Source organism: Anomalospiza imberbis, chromosome 12 (genome assembly GCF_031753505.1).
Source record: "Anomalospiza imberbis isolate Cuckoo-Finch-1a 21T00152 chromosome 12, ASM3175350v1, whole genome shotgun sequence".
In the NCBI taxonomy this organism is placed as follows: domain Eukaryota; kingdom Metazoa; phylum Chordata; class Aves; order Passeriformes; family Viduidae; genus Anomalospiza; species Anomalospiza imberbis.
The window spans coordinates 8,144,847-8,161,966 of NC_089692.1; the positions used below are offsets into that span (position 1 = coordinate 8,144,847).

Genomic DNA, 17,120 nt, shown 5'->3' on the forward strand with positions numbered 1-17,120 from the left:
GAGGTGTTTCAAAACTAGAGGCTACAGTCCTCTGGGTTGTGTGAACAATTGAGCCTTTGGAAAGGCTCTTCGAAGACTAAAATGGTGAGATTAATCACTCAGAAGACAGCAAAGGAACAATAAAGCCAGATTAAAAAGAGAGGCATCAGAAACTTCTCTTTCCCCCCACCTCAACTGACAGAATTGTAGGGAAATTCAGCTCTGTTGTCAGCCAGAAAACACAAAACCAAGTAAAGAAATTATAAAAACATTCAAAAGGGAATTATGAATCCATGCCAATCAATAATTTTAAAGCATGATTCAATGTATGCTGAAGAATTTGGGGAGAAACAAAGTAGGAAGGATAACTGACCCATGAAATCTCAAGTCCCGTGTACCAGATTTTAACAATTACAAAATCAGGAACAGTACCACATGCATGGCAAAGAACAAAATACTTCTCCATTCTTTCAGTGGAAATGATATTTATCAAGTCAACATACCAGGCAGTGTGACCAAGATCCTGAAGAGTTATACAAGAAATTTTGATGGAAAGAATTGTAGAGTGAGCAACATGACATGTTCATAACTCTTTTTTTTTTAAGTCTCAGCATTTTTATTTCATAACAGAAAGAAATATTGACCTACTTTAGTGACAGCAACACCAAAACCAGCTGTCACGCAATTAATGGCACAGGCATTTTATCAACAGAAAAGGTTCAGTACTATGTTAATTTCCACTAAAATATTTATGTTTTTAAAGGGGTTGTTACTACTGGAAAAATTGGAAAACACTGTCAGTATAGAAGCAGCTCAAGGAGGATGGCCCTGACTTGGATGACCCTGAAGCCAAAACATTGAAAGCACATTAAAATTTATTAGCATGAAGCCAAACAATACAGTGAGACTTTCCACTACAAGCTGGATGACTATTAACTGCAAACAAAGCAGGAGTCCTCCCGTGAACCTTTAGTCCTTGAATGAGTGTTGTGTAGACAAAAAAAAAAAAAAAACAAAAACAAAAAAAAAAAAACAACCACACCAAAAAAAAACCACACACACCCTGGAAATATAACTGCACCTGAAGCCCTGATACTTCTTCGAACATATTGCATGCAACACGAATTACTAATGTGAATGACAATTATTCACATCTTTTGTCTTCATTTTGCTCAAACTCTTCCAACATCTCTTTCTTGGGTCTTCTTTCTTCTGATTAACAGAATTTCAGTCAATTAGAAGTCACCAACACCAAGAGTGCCACGAGCAGCATGCTGCATGAGGACTCATGACTAACTCTGAACCTCTCTTTGTTAGTGATGTAGGCACATGAGGCAGGAGACCCTTGGGTGTATTCTTCAAATCTAGATGCTGATGCAATTTAGACTCATTCTCCAATAGCTCCACAATTCCCTCCCCAAGAAAAATTTTACAGACCAGGTTTTTTAGAATCCCAGATACATCCTGAGTTCAGAACAACTGTTTAGCTTTAGGAATCCCATACTGTAAGAACCTAAATGCAGCTGGTGAAATGGGACACCACATCTCCTCAGCTGTATAAAGCTGCACAAAGGCAATGGCATTATCTTCCTCTCTTGTCCAACAAAAGGCTCAAAGTTGTCACAGGGGAGAGCAAGAATGGTCTGCACCCAGATATGCACATCTGCTCACACTGGGATAACCACTGCTTTTGACTTTGGACCACTGGAGCAGAGGAACCCCACTGCCCTGTATCCTAGGAATGCAGCAGGAAGGAAGGAGGGACTAGTGGAAGGGGAAGCACACCCAGTGCAGGCATCACTGCCTCCAGCCCACAATGGATTTTCAGCGAGTGCCCCAAGGCACAGGGACTGACTGTCTCGGGACAGCCTAGCCCGAGACCTCTCCTCCCATGCAAGTCACACAGCTTGTTTCACTCTCCAAAAAAATACAAGGCCTCTTTTCTTTTTGGGCAACCAACAACAGAGGCCTTTTGGCAACTCTTAGCTGGCAGAATACACACCACATTTCACCCACTAGTCCTGTCAGAGGGTGAAACCAAAACAGTTCCACAAGTGTGTGCATGTGTCCCACCCAGGATTTCTGCACTACAGAGGTTTTTCCTCAGAACCTGAGCCTTCCTGCTCTCCCTCTACACATCCCACTGGAGATGCTTCCAGCAAAACCTGATCTCTCCTCGCCCAGGCCACCTTTCCTTTTTAGTGGAAAGGACACTCTCAGGGGTCACCCTCAGAAGCACAGGCACCAGATGGAGTACACAAGCTGCTTCCAGCTTCCTCACGCCCAGTCCTCACAGTACTCTCTCAGTCCCTCCCTGCCTCTAACCCCGCCGTGGCCCGCCCGCTCCACTCCCCGTACCTGTTGCAGCCCTCCGCACGGCTCCAGCCCGGGCTCTCCAGCACCCGCCGATCTCCGTCTCCAGCTCGCAGGAAGGATGCGGGCAAGGCTCTCGCTGCCGGGGGCGGCACTGCCGCTGACAGAGCTGGGCGAGCCGCCCCCGCTGACCCCGGGCAGGGCGCAGCTCTCCCCGCTCGGCAGCGGCGCTGCCTCGGAGCCGCGCAGCCGCCGGCGGGGCTGCAGGGAGCCGGCTGCCCGGCCATGCACGAAGCCCTGCCTCTGCTGGCTCCTCGGGAACGGCCGCTTCCAAACGAACTTATTGGGCTTCCAGATGTACCTGGGGGGCAGACGAAGGGAAATTATGTTTTGCAATGTCGAGTGTGCATTAACTATTCCCTGAGTTAACTGCATTTGACTTGTTCTTCTGTTGGACCAAACTCCCCATTGCCTGCTGGAGTCATTAATCTGTACTTTCTCATCGTTTGCGCAGAAGAGAGTTGGTTTGTTTTTCCCTGTGCACCCCCTTCGCCCCCACACGCCGTCCCTAAAAACCCAACAATTAAAAATGCGGATTTTCCCTTTAATTCCCCTACATTGTGTAATTATATTCACATTAGAAATCAATCAACATTGGTCATTACCATTAGCGATATGCTCATAAAGCAAACACTAGACATGCTAATGAACTGAATGAAACATAATTTCTTGTTGTGTAAACTCATGCTCAAAGCTAATCAGCAATAAATTCAATCAGACATTACATACATCAACCGAAAACACATTAAAGCAGGGTACAGAGCAGCGGCTGCTCATTTCTAGGGGCAGCGCGGCCCCGAGCCCGGAGCAGCCCACCAGTGCCATGGCCGCGGGGACCGGGGACGAGGCCGCAGGAGCCCTGAGGGGACACGGCCTCCCTGCGAGGGACCCCTCGGTGTGGGGCGGTCGTGACTCCCGCCCGCTGCTTACCGGCCGTGCCCGGGCTGCCGGACAAAGGCAGGCCCTTTTCTGTCTCCGGCTCCGTGCAGCCTGGACAGCGGTGCCCGTAGCCGGACCCCCCAGCTTATCCGGCTCCGCCGCTTAAAATAGCACCTTATGTCCAGTTCCTTCGGCTCGGTCACCCCCTCGGAGCCCGTTCTCCGCCCGGGACCGGCTCACAGAGCCCGGCGTTGCCCATGCAGGAAAGTGGCTTTGCCTCGCCCGCTCAGGTGCGGGCGATTTCCAGGATAAGAACAGGCTCCGAGCAGGTGCAACCAGATACTCATTAAACATTTCCCCGCCAAACACGGAGCCAAAGCACCGGCCACGCTTAAGAGACGGCGATGGCTGCAAGCACGGGTGCGACCAGCCGGCCTGGGGAAGCCCAGCGCCCTGTTTGCCCCGCCGGGCGGCGCCAGCCCCAGGGGGCTCGGAAGGACGGCTTCCCTCGGCCGCCCCCCGCGGCCTCCAGCCTGATCGGGGGCAGCTTTGCGGCCTTCCTCTCCCTGTCCGCCGGGGGCGCAGGGATGGCAGAAAGGGGCTGTTTTTAAACACAACACGTCTGCTGAAGTAAATCACCGGGCAGCAGCTCGGACGGACCGCCCGTGCTTCCGATCACCGCTGCCGTGGGAGCTCCGGGCCGAGCCGGGGCGGGGAGGCAGCGGGACCCGCCCGGCCCTCCAGGGAGCCGGGGCGGGGTCCTGGGCCAGGGCCCCAGTCCAGGACACGGGCAAGGGCTCCTCGGCCCGCCGAGGTGGCCGAGCGCCACAGGGGTTTCGGTGCAGCAGCGGCTTTACCTCCTCAGGCAGGACGCCGTAATTCCCGCCCCACCCCGGGGCCTCCGGGCGGCCTCGAGGTGCGGGGCTCGCTGAGGGGAGCATCGCTGAGCGGGCGGGGGCCTCGCTGCGCGGGCGCGGAGCAGACGAGGCTGTTTCAGGCAGCCACGGTAGCGTTTTATAACAGCCGCAGAGCAGCGATTTGCTGTGATCGGAGTAATGTAATATCCAGCTGCACAATATTAATGAGACCAGGGGAAAACTTTCAGCGGAAGGTGGCGGGTTTATTTGTTTCGCGTTAAGGGAGAGGAGGGAAAAGGAAAAAACAAAAGACAAGCATCAGCATCATCAGCCCCCGCACCTACGACGATCGCTGGGATCCCCCGCGGCGGGCCCAGGCAGGAGCTGCTGCCTGGCTTCGGCGCGATGAGGCGGGGAGGTCACAGGGCCGCCTTCCTTTCTCTTGCAACCTAGTAATTTTTGTTCCTTTCACCTGCCTTTTTTGTTTTCCCCCACTACCCACTCCCCGCGGTCACGGGAGGCAAGGGCGGCTCCTCTCGCCCTGACTTGTTCGGGAGAGGAGGGCGCGAAGGGGGCACGGGGCTGGTAGCCGGGAGGGAGGCGGCGCGGTGTGAGTGGCTTCAGGAGAGAGTAATAAAGAGTCTCGCGTTGAGAGAGGAGCTTGCGGCCGGAGAATGAGACGTGTTGGTTATCTTGAGCAGTTTGTAACTCCAGGTGAACGCAGTCCGGCTGCTTTCCGTCATTATTCCTTCTCCTTAGGTCTCAGTTATCCCTCGCACGGCTCCTGGCCAGCGGCCGCAGGTGCCGAGGCTCCCGGCGAGCTGCTGGCAGGGGTTGAGGAGGGCCGGCCCGCGCCTCCCCTGCTCCTGCGGGGCGCGAAGCACGACCTGGGCCAGGCGGCAACCGCGGGCCCAGAAGGCGTTTTGGCCCCTGCGCTGCAGGGTGACAGACGAGTAGGAGCTGGCAGCAGGCTGGTGTATTCCACTTGGAGTCCAAGGGCCGCGGCCATTCCCGACTCCAGCCGACCCCGCTCCCCACCGCCGCCCCTCGCGGAGCGCGTCCCCGCCCGCCCCGCCGGTCTGTTTCCAGGGCAGAACCTGTGAATAAAGCGAGAAGCGTTGCTTATTGTGCTCGTAATAATCCCCCCCACCCCCTTCTTGGAGCTAATTAAATTCCTTCCCGGGAGCCGGGGATTCGCGCGGCTCCGCTGGTGCCGCAGCCGGGGCAGCCCCGCGCCAGCCGCCGCCGCGCCACGCACACAGCCCGGGGGTCGTTTCACCGATTTATTTCACATTAAAGTTTAGATACAATCGAAATCCTCGGTACGCACCTTTTAATAAAAGTAGTAATCTCTTTGAGTACTGCAAAATTATAGCATTTATATCTTCAAAAGACGGTAAACAAATAATACCAGCGAATCAATAGTACCAGCCTCGAGTGCACATGGTCAGGTGGTTTTAGGCAGCCGTATAAAATGCGATCTGGTTCAGAGAATATAATACAGATAAATGCTATAAATAAGTAGATATCAGAGACGGCGTGAAACTTCCTCCTGTCGACGGGTCCGCTCGGGCTGCCGGCACCGCCCGCAGGGCTTGCGGGACCCGTGCGGGGGAGCTGCGGGCAGCGGGGCCAGCGGGCCGCACCCCCCGAGCTGGCCCCGCTGCAGCAGCCCCGGACCCCGCCAAGCCTCCTCCCCTGGCCTACCTGCATTGAGAAACCTTATTTCTGGTTAAGAAAAATAAAAGTCCCATTTAAACTTTATTGAATTAAAGCAAAAATTAATTAATTTTCAATATTCACACATATATTACAGAGTAATAGTAAAAGTTCAATATACTTCCTGGCGTTTAGTTGGGCCACGTTGTACAAGAGCAAAACAAGCATCAAAACATTTAGCAGCCTTAAATTTCACAATCACTCAGAATTACATAGAAATATTGAAATACTTTAGTCAGCCTTGGCTGTGGATAGTTCTTCATGTAGAAATTTTTCCTTTTGCCAGCCAGTACACAGCAAGAATTGCATTTTCCCTTCCATCATGGCATCCATGTATTCAAAAAATACTTTGCTTTTTTCTTCTTTTAAAAGTTAAACTCAGAGAAAGAGTCAAGATTAGCATGTTTTAAAAACAAAACTACAAAATATGCTGTAAAGAACAATGAAAATATCTAAAATCTACTTGTGTGAGGCAGAAGCCATGGGGGAACAATGGCAGATTACACCAATGACACAGAGATGGGAACTAATTTTGTGGGAGGAGAGAGAAGAATATAAATGGGGGTTTGATCAATTATAGTGTCTCCCGCCTGTTGGCTGCAACACAACAAAAATAAGTAGTAATTCTTCAAAGCAGATGTACACAAACTTAAGCAGGATTAAGCTTCTTTAATATTTCAATGTAAAAAGTCTGCTGTCCATGACTCTTCAAACCCAGCTTTGACTTGGGAATTTGTAAGAGATTTCTCCCTTTTCTTGGATGAGAAGTGATTTAAAGCGGGAACACTAGAAATCCAGAGAATGTTGAATACTTCCAGCCTCCCATCAAGTTTCCTCTCTCCAGTTTTAGATAAGCTCTGTCTCCTTTCTCCATCTGAATCAGTACTCCATTGCTAGCAGCTTCTCGGGTCACATCTTGGTCCCCTGCAAAGGCAGAAATCACTGGCCACCCGTTTAGCATCAAACTCACCTAAAGAGCAAGATAAAACAAAGCCCTCTGTCAATTAAAGTCAGACAATGACACCGCTGGGGCTCACCTAACAGGCAAAATGCTTAGTTAAGGAAAGGCCTCTTTTGACAGCTGAAACTCCAGCCCCACATAAAAGAAATACCAGTCTAAAGTCAGCTAAGGTATGTACTCCAAAGGAAGAATTCTTTCACCACTGTTTTAGACCGACAACCACATCAAAACACCCGGTGCATATAAAGCAGGACATTGATCCTATTTTGGAGAATTTCAATAGGGTGCCTGTGTTTTCAGGCTATGAAAAGAGGTCTGCTTGTACTTATTGAAAGGTGGCTTTATGCGAAACCTCAGAGACAGCGAGGAGCAGATTCACAGCCGCCAGAGTCAGGGCCTTTGAAGTGTATTCAAGGGTAGTTTTCCTTTGTTAGGCAGCAAAGACAATATGCCACAACACGGTCAATAAGGTCTGCTAAGCTCGCATTAATGATCCCGGGACTGCACACCCCACATTAATAATGCACTACCTGCCCAAGCTAAAGGTGTTAAGCCACTTGCACCAGAATGGTGCTATACAGCTCTCCATACACCTTTGCAAAGTGCATCACTATACAGTCAGATTTCCCGTCTTGATTATACTATCGGGCTTCAGGCCGGTAATTTATTAACCCTACCTAGAGCAGCATATGCATAGAAAAAGCAGGTACGTACAGGGTAGCTGCACAAACATGCACAAATTCATGATCGTTTCCATGCCATAGGCACCTCCCTGAACCCCAAATCCCTATGAAACCTTCTGTCACAGGACAGTGGGTGAGAAGCCTGCCAGGGACCGCCGTTCCTACGGGATCTGTGCAGGGATGCTCCCGCCAGTGTTCAGCGGCACTGGGCAGTCCGAGGGCTCGGACAACCTGGGAGGGGGCGGCAAGCGGCCGACCACCTCCCATCCCGGGACGGCTCATGCGGAGAGGGGTCGAGCAGAGGCCTGGTGGGACTCCGTGGCCCCTTGGGCACCGTCCCCTCGAGCGGAGAATCGCCGCAGGTCTGCGCTCCCGCGGCGGCTTAGGGACACGTCCCGCCCCGCCGCCCGCACGGCCCCGTCCCCGCCGGCACGTCCACTCCCTCCCGCGGTGCCCGCGGAGCCCGACGACGGTGCTCGGGGCTGACCTGGATGGTTTGCCTGTTGTACACTTTCACCACGTGAAAATTGAAACTGTAAATCCCTTTCCTGGGCGCGATGAAAGTGCTCCGCTCCGAGTCGAAGTTACTGCCGATATTCACTAGTACCTGTAAGGGAAGGGCACCGTCAGCACCAACGCGGGGCCGCTGCCGCCCAGCCCCGCTGCCCCCCGGCTCCTAGCGCCCCCCCTCCGGCGGGCAGGGCCCCGCGGGGCGGCGCGTCGCCGGCCCGGCCCCGCCACCGGCCCCGGCAACTTCTCCCGCGGCGGCGCGCCCCGAGCCCCGCCGCCCCGGAGCGCCCCAAGCCCGCCGCGCCCGCCCCACCTGGTCGAAATAGATAATCATGGTGCGGTTGCTCATCTCGGAGGGCTCGTGGTTGGTGCTACGGATGGCGGAGAAGGCGACCTTGGCGCTGCCGGAGCGCACGGAGATGCCGAGCGCCGTGCCGGTGGGGTCGGAGGTGGGGTTGGAGTCGCACACCACGAGGCACTTGCCCTCCAGCACGATGGGCTCCGTCTCGTTCTGCCCGCACGCCACCCACGCCGCGCCCAGCAGCAGCCCCAGCCCCAGCCCCAGCCTCGAGCCCCGCATGGCGCTGCGCTCCCTTCGCTCCGCGCCGGGCGGCACCGTCCGGGCTCCGCTCCGCTCGCTCCCCTGCCCCGCCGCGCTCAGAGCGGGGCCGAGCGCGCCCCGCCGGGTGGGAAGCGGCCGCGAGGAGGCACGGGAGCGCCGGCACACATAGCGCGGAGCGCTGCGGAGCGGGGGCCGAGCGCTTCGGAGAGGAGCCGCCCGCCGCGCCGAGCGGGGCTGAGGGAGGCGGCGGGAGGCGGCGGCGCTGCCGGGGCTGCCGGCGAGCACAAAGACGGCGCGGGGCGCGGCCCCGCCTCCCCACCGGCCCCGCGCTGGCGTCAGCGCCCCGCGCCCGCCTCCGCCGCGCCCGGCCCAACCGGCGCCCGCCGCGCGCCGCCGCCGCCAATGGCCGCGCAGTCCGCCTGCCGCCGCCCGCCGCCGCCGCTTTTGTGGGGCGGCGCGGGCCCGGGCGCGGGAGCAGGTGCCCGGCAGCCGCCCGCACCGCACCGCACCGCACCGTACCGTACCGTGTAGGTAGGAGCGCCGGGGCGCGGAGGCACCGCGCGGGGCTGAGGCAGGCGGGGCTCGAGAACTCCCGTGGAGCAGCTCGGACCGGGGCGTCGGGCAAAGCCGGGATGAGGGCCCGTGGGGCGGAGCGGGGCCGCGGCTTTCCGCGCTGCAGCTGGGCGAGGCAGGCTGGAAGGGAGCGGGCTGCTGGCGGGGCAAAGGCCTGCCGCCGCCTCCAAGCAGCCAGAGCATCACCGGCTGTGACCCCCCGTCCCTCCCGCCGGAGATCGCACCGAGAGATGGGATGCCACGGGTCCCCCTTTCAGAAGTGTCAGGCTCCGCTGTCTTCTTCAGCCGCCTCGTTCGCGTCTGGGGGAGGAACAAACCGCAAGGCTTCCCGAGCAAGAAACTCCGACAACGTCTAGAGCCTTTCCTGGCCGGCAGGGCGCCCTGCTGACAGGGACAGCCCCGCAGGAGCGCCCCGCCGGGCCGGGACTCCGTGCCCTGCCCCGCATGGGACCAGCCCGGAGCGCGGGTTTAGAGTCGTCGTGGTTTCCTAAAGTGCAAAGATTGCTTTGTCTCGGTGGACGTCTGACCTGTGTTCGTTCTGGATGTGCTGTCAAAAAATCATCACCCGGGATTGTAAATGAAGAGATTAGAAACAAACGACTGGAACAGAGTTGTTTTCTAACTGGCAGATCTATTTACAAAGTTAAACTTCAGAGATAAAAACTTTTATGGAGTTTGTAGCATCTTCTCTGGGAAACTGAATGTCATCCAAAACTGGGCTCCAGTGCAAATCATTATAATTGTTGGTAAATGCTTTACTTTATTTTATTGTGCTGTTCCAATTATGTGATTCGTAAGATTTTTTACCTGGGATCTCTCTCTCTGAAAACTGCTATAAATAAAACTTTATTCATATAACTGCCCTGCTAAGTTAAATGAGTGTCTGTAAAGTTGTTCAGACAGTCTGTGAAGTATTAGCCTGCCCGTGGGTTGGTACTGGCTGGCTGTGAGGGGACGGGATGCAGCGGGAACCAATGGCATCAGGAGCCTCCCAGGGAGAGTCAAAATACCCCGCGCTTCAGGTGCTCAGCAGCGAAGCAGTCTGGAAACTAATGTAGTGGCAAGATGATTATAGGGGAAGAGCAGTGGTCAGAAAGGAGTTGGGGAGATAATAAAATAGAAACAAAAATTCTCCTGAGAAGTAGAAAGTGAGTGGGTGGAGCCACAGCCTGTTGAAAGGTGTGTTATGTTTTACTTCAAGACACGAGCTTAAGAGTTACAATGTATTATTGCTGCTGACAGTCTTAACTGAGTCCGAAATCAGAATCAGAAACTTTAAAATAAAATTTCTATTTCTAAGGGGTACTAATAAGGCTAAACAAATAAAAATTAGTGAAAATGAGCATTTTGCATTCTTGTCATTTTGGTGAAATGACTTGGGGAAATGGAAACTGAAGGGGCACGACTCTGCCCTTTTAATTTTTTGAGTGCTTGACTCAAAGAAATATACATGTTCTTTCAACACACATGACTCATAAAAAATCTTCATGTATTACTCTTGTAAGGCACTTGTGCATAACAGAAATAAATTCTCTTGTTCTATAGAGCTCTTTAGGTGCAGCTTGTGGATTTGAGTCCAAGAGGGTCTGCCAGAGCTGGAAGTTGTTTGGTGTGGTGACCCCTTGGCAGAAGGCTGGGTGGGCTTTCTTCCCCCAAGCTCCTTGACTATTCTGATGGCTTGGTGGATGGAGTTAGCAGAAAGAACCAGAACAGGGGCACCTGGAAAAATGAGCAAATTTGTCACTTTACCTCACCCAGGAGGTGGACAGGCAGACAAGGGGGGTGCCAGGATTCCTGTGCCAGACACCCTCACTGTAAGTGACTTTCATTCTTGCACACTTGACAAACACTGTAGCACCCAGCTTCTGCAGCTCTGCTGTAATAAAGCAACACCTGCCATGCAAATGAGACCTGACTTCATTTTCATTAAATGTCACATGCAGCACTAGGCAGTTGTGTTGATTCTGTGTTGACAACAGTCTCTGACTCCTACTGGGCACAAAGAAGAGGGGCTCAGCAGGAGGGTGTAGGGACTGATACATAAGCACGTGGCATAATTAGTGATGTGTGGCAAAGAGCTCCCCATCTAGGAGTGGAAATTTGCAAATCCAAATGCTTACAGAGGGCCAGGAATTGAGTTACCCCATCTAATTACAAACTGCATTGTTGGTCAATGCCATTGAGATCCAAGAGGGCGATGGTCATTGAGATACAATGGAAATGATGTCAAGGTATTAACAAACTGTAATAGGTGGCGTAGATGGTAGTCTGAAATGGATATATTTGTCAAGCAGAGCTCTTTGGTCTTTGCAAAAAAAAAAAAAACCTGTTGTGGATATGGTGAAAATATGTGAACTGTCCATTGTGTGGTAACTCACCCTGACCTCAATATTGACAGACTGACTGCAGACTATGAGTTTGTAGAACTGCCCTAATTCTTCACCCAAGGTTAAAGAAACAAAACAAAACAAAACAAAAAGCCACCAAAAAAAACCCAACGAAACAAAACCAAAAAACCCCAAAGAAACAACTTGGAAATAATCTGGAGGGGGAAAAATAATTGAATGATCTTCATTAAGTCCCTGAAGCACCACTTCAGGACTAGTTACTATCCTGCTCAGATCACAAGAGGATTGCTTATTTTGTACCAGAAAAAAAACTATGGAGAGACCAAAATAACCATTTTCTTTTACCTCTTACAGGAGCAAGCTTAAAGCTCATAGGTACTGAACTTTTATATGTAGAAACCAAAATATAGTTTAGCCAATAAGCAGCAGCGGCACTACCTGCCCTCCACACACTGTTAGTGAGCCTTAATCCTATTTTAGGAAAATCATCCCTAAAACTCAGTCTCACTACACATCTAACTTCAGCTTATTCATGGAGAAAGTCTCTAAGGGGGACAAGCATAAGCTTCTCTGAAAACAAGTACAGAGAAATCTACTGGAAACCTTTATATTTCCTTCAAGTGAATAATTTAGCAAGAGTTTAGCTCGCTGTGTATAAATTCACCTTTTCACAGACTACTTCCCTTTTGATTTAATCCTTCTTGAATAAGAAATACAAAGTGTGGTCCATAACTGGATAACATATATGAAATGCAGTTTGTTCACAATTCTGAAAATGCAGTTTGTTCACTGCTATATTAGTTTATGAACTATAAGCAGCAAAAAGCAATTCAGGAGTTTATAAATGCCCATATAAACATAAGATACTTGTCTTTCCAAGCATCTGCTGGGATTCTGTACAAAGTCTGAAGATGTGTGAAAATGAGATTTAGAGTGAAACAGCTTTTGCTGATCTGTACTGTGCTCTATCTGGAACAATCTGATTTGCTGTTGTAAGTGAGGTTTGCATGTATTTATGGTGATTTGCTTATGGTGTCACCTTCAGCTTCCACAGCAAGCAATTAAGGTATCGCAAGAGCAGGCTGAGTTCACTGAGAGAGTGCACAGCAGGAGCAGATGCACTGCTAGGGTGCCATCCAGCAGAATTATCTGTAATGCTCCACACTGTAGAATAAAAAAGGCCCAGGACTTGCTGTGCCACTTGCCTGCCTGTGCAGGTCGTACTCAGCAGAAAAAATACATAAAATGGCACAGACAGGTTTGGGGCCAGGGGAGAGCAGCACCAGGCCAGGGATGGACACCCAGAGAGTGCCTGTGCTTTCTGAGGTGTGTGCCTGACAACAGCCAGGTGATCATTTGTTTATATTCCTGTCTCAACCTTCTGTAATTTTATTTGATCAAATGAAACCAGGTTGTTTGCCAACATTAATAATGCACTTTCTTTTCTATAGAAAAATAGTTCTGATTTTTAGTTTTAGATCTCGCTTCTGGCTAGAGAATATCAAACAATATAAGCTCAGTGTTTTCCCCATGCCTTCATGTGTTTTGTAATATTAAAAACAATTGATAAAATGTTGAAATAAAAATTCAACTTTTGCAGCTCACATTTTTGGCAAACCCGAGTCTCAGGAGTGGGAATTTTTGATGGATACAGGTAGTTACAAACAGAAGGTCAAAGGGGAAAGAGTTACACAGTCTTAACCAAATGGGGATTGCAGCAGTAAATTAATGTCAAATTATCTACCTTGGAGGATCCTTGGGCTACACAGGCCCTATACTGGGCTTGTATATTTTGAAGAACAACACAGCTTATTAAGATAACTTAATAATAAATTTCATCTGCTCAATTTTACTGCCTGCCTGCAATACACTATTTGACTTCTGATCTCACATATATATTACATAGAGCAACTTTAGAAATGGGAAAGAATATTAAGTCACTGCTAAGGGCATTTGAAAACTCCATCCCTGAGACAAATTTTAAATGTTCTGGTTGATACAATAGTAAATGTCCCTGCATAGAATAGTACTATCAAGCTTTTTTGTTTTTTAAGTAACATTAGATTTCAGTCTTACCTTGAGACTGTTTTACAGCTGCATTTACTTATGGCATGCACAGCAACAGATCTCTGCTGCTGTATTGACTGATAATGTGAGATAATTTATTACTTGCGTGGAATATCAGCAGATTTTCTTTCAGGTACAAAAATTTCCTAAGTGAGCAATGATGCCAAAGTCAGGAGCTCAATTTGTTTTTCTTGTCATGGACTTCTGTCGAAACAAGTGCATTGTTACAAATGAATAACTCAAACTGGAAATTAGTTGCCATTCAGATAGGTAATTATATTTTAACAGGACAAAATCCCAGCCCAGACTGCCAGAGAATGCTCAGCTAAAGCCAGCACGGGCTGGAACAGCGTGTGTGCTCACTGTAATTGTAAATGGGGCCACCTCAGTCATTCTGCCTCTTCAAACTTAAAAGAATTAAGACCAAAGCTGTCCAAATGTTAACTGAAACTCCTAATAATTAAGGATTATTAGGGGCTGTTGGCTAGCTTTATTTTCTACTGCAGTGCACTTGTATTTGTGGATTCTATTTATACACAGAATTAAGAGCTCTGTTTGAACAGGTAATCCAATCTCCTCTGTGTAATTTAGCCAATGATTTTTTTTCCCTGGCCCTTTATTTTGGCTGTGTTTCATGACGTACAGTGCAAGTGCAATACTAAAAAGAATCTCATTCAATATACTTTATCTGAAAGGATAAATCAGACCACCTTACAAATGCTGGGTAATATTCTGATTTTTTTTTTCTTTTTACTTATGAAGGAAGCCCCAGAGGTGCTGCAGGGAATTTTTCATGTGCATCTTTCCCTCTAGTGGCTGCTCTTCTCAGGGAAAACCAGCAAGACCAACACTTCTGCAGTTCTGTATTGGGTACAAAGGGATGGCAGGATGGAGGGAAGGAGACAGGTAGACAAACTTTCAGGTAACAGGAAATTAAAATCTCATGATGAGCCATAGAAGACAAAGATAAAACAACCATGGATTTGACTACCTTTTCATGGAAAATGCAAAGTGTTCTTGAAATGTTATAATAATTTTGATCAGTTGCATGCAAGACCAGACACTTCATAGTCTCTCACACTGATCCTTTTTGTCAGTCAGTCATACTCCCAGTGCTTGCAGGACTCATGGAGTTGGAAAATATCTCAGTGACAGGCCATAGACCAGCTGTCCCTCATGTATCCATTCCACACCCTTTTCTCCTGTTTGCTAAATACTTTCTTCCTTTTGTCTGTCCTTTCTTTTGTCTGTCCTTTCTTTTTGGCAGCATTAAACCCACAGCCAATGTTCCTGTTCCTTGTGTCCTGGGGTGTTCCTGCTCTGGGATTAGTGCCTATCACACACCCCAGCACCCCTTCCCAAATTGTGGTTCAAGGAATGAGTTGAAGCCACGAATCCACAACTGTACAGAGGAAGAGGTGGCTGAGACAGCAGTGCAGAAATACAGCTGGCCCAGGCAGAAAACAAGGCTGCAGGGGGACAACCACCACGTGGAATATTTCACTAGGACTTATTTCTGGTCTGCATGCAGCAGTGAGTGCTCACAGGCAGTGAAGCCCATGCACTGTATTGCATCTCTGGTCACCTTTTTCAAGTGTTGAACCAGTGATTATGTGGAGGCTAAACACCTCAAATGGAGTAGGCAGAGAAAAAAATAAAAAGACAGAGAGGGAGAAAAAACCTCCTGTAACTTCATTCATAGCTCACATGCATGCCAACCTGAGTTAGTTTTCCAGTCCTTTAGCTGGAGACATCTTTATTCCGCTTTGCTTGCTTTCACCCCTTTGTTTTCTTCCATTTTTGCTAGTTTTACAGCAGAGTTGCTCTCTCCAGCCAGACTCATTTATTCTGGCTCAGAATGGAGTGGTTTAGGTCTTTGTAACCTACAGTAGCCGAGAGATTTCCTTAGCACTTGCCATTTACTGCTCTGACAGTCTACAGTAACAAAGCCTATTAGGTACCTCCCCTTATTCACTGCACATATTGGGCATATGTGGTACCTGGCTCAGAAACTGTCACAGGGCTACCCCAGGGTGCCTCCCAGGGCACACTTCCATCAGAAATCAAATCTGACAGGACTATCAAATCTAGGAGGTTAACTTGTAACCATAAGTCACAAACAATTAAAATCCTGAAATATTAGTATTTCAATTAAGAGCTTGTTCTGAGTAACTTATTTGTTATTCAACCAGTTAAAAATTTCTAAAGCCTTTCCCAGAAGAATTTAGACCAACCCATGGTTAAAAAAAAAAAAAAAATAATAGATTACTTACAAGATCTTTGAATTTCTACTGGGATGGGTCTTCCTGCACTTATTTCTCTTTAGGTTTGAATTGGAAAATGATTAGTAGTTATGTCTATCTTCAGCAAAAAAAGGAAAATAATAAATTCTATCAAACACTTACTACAGCTAGTTTTTATCATAACATTTTACACAGTCCCCACCAATGAGCTCATTACTGTAAATGATAGAGCCTTGTTTCAGGTTTAAAGTCAGCAGTTTTCCTTAGCTACCAAGCAGTCTGTTTTCTTTCATGACATGGTAATGGAGGACCTTACTCCAGAGAGCTGGGAAAATTTCCTCTCTGTTCTTGCAGGGCAGTCGAGTCAGGCTTCTAAAAGCAAGCAGACTGAGTGGGGTTTCAGTACTGTCAGTATCCTTCTGGAAGCCTTTCTGAGAAGGGGCAGAGCCTTTGTAAGGGAGAGAAGCGCACACTGCATCCCAAGCTTGCTGTGAGGAGCAGATGTCAAGGGACGACGGAAGAGAAAAGCTGTTTCTAAAGAAAATAATAGATTCTCCTTATTCTACCCTCCAAAATCTTTGTGGCATACAAGCACTACATGGCCTACACACTGGTGTCCCAGGATACCATCTCTGTGCCTCACCACACACTGGTACCTCAGCAGAGATGGGGACACTGCAGCGTCCTGCTGGCAACAGACACGGCTGGTGCAGGACTCCTCAATTCCCACGAGCACCTGCAGGGCTAGAGGTAAGAGGAACGGCTTGAACTGTTAAAGACACTGACAGCTACAGATAAAGATAAAAATATTCAACTGAAAATGATTACTTCAGTGGCAAAGAGGAGAAAGGATGGGCAAAACCCTGAATACCAAGCAATTTCTCCCGACTTTCACCTGAAATCCCCTAGCCTGGTATCTGTGGGTTAAACGTGTCAGTTTAGCACATGGACAGTGTGCCATGCTGCTGGCTGAACTCTGCTTTGCACGGACAGTGATCTCTGCGTTCATCACAGTGACTCTACTGAACACGGTCCGGGGCTGAGGCTGCATTGTTCAGGACGGGTTCGTTCAGAAAGGGGGACTGGCACCATGTCCAGCGTTCATCTGCTGCTTCCTGAAACCACAGCACAGCACGTTTCCATCTCCTGAGCGCTCGGGGTGCTTTAAAGTTGTTCGTGGCTCTGAAGGAGAGCCCAGCCCCCGCAGCCCCCGAGGCACGGTCCCGAGCGCAGCTGCGGGCCCCGGGCGGTGCCCGCGGTGCCGGCTCCGGGCCACGGAGCCTCTGCTGCCGCCTCGGCAGGGCAAAGCTGCGGGGCACGGCCACTCAGGGGAAATCCGAGAGCTGCGGGCTGCAGAGCCTTTCTC

At 49.8% G+C, this 17,120-nt stretch overlaps 1 protein-coding gene across 2 annotated transcripts; it reads right to left on the minus strand.

Moving 5' to 3' along the window:
- Positions 1-5,830: 5,830 nt before the first annotated feature.
- CBLN1 (cerebellin 1 precursor) lies at positions 5,831-9,886 on the minus strand. Of its 2 annotated transcripts, none has more exons than XM_068202653.1 (3): positions 8,275-9,886; positions 7,939-8,058; positions 5,831-6,777 (listed from the first exon to the last, which is right to left on the minus strand). In XM_068202653.1, exons 1-3 carry the CDS (start codon positions 9,277-9,279, stop codon positions 6,580-6,582), a joined length of 1,323 nt encoding a protein of 440 aa, XP_068058754.1. In that variant the 5' UTR covers positions 9,280-9,886; the 3' UTR covers positions 5,831-6,579. The 2 variants fall into 2 exon arrangements, with proteins under 2 accessions (XP_068058754.1, XP_068058755.1); XM_068202654.1 differs by having other exon boundaries at positions 6,462-6,731.
- Positions 9,887-17,120: the final 7,234 nt, after the last annotated feature.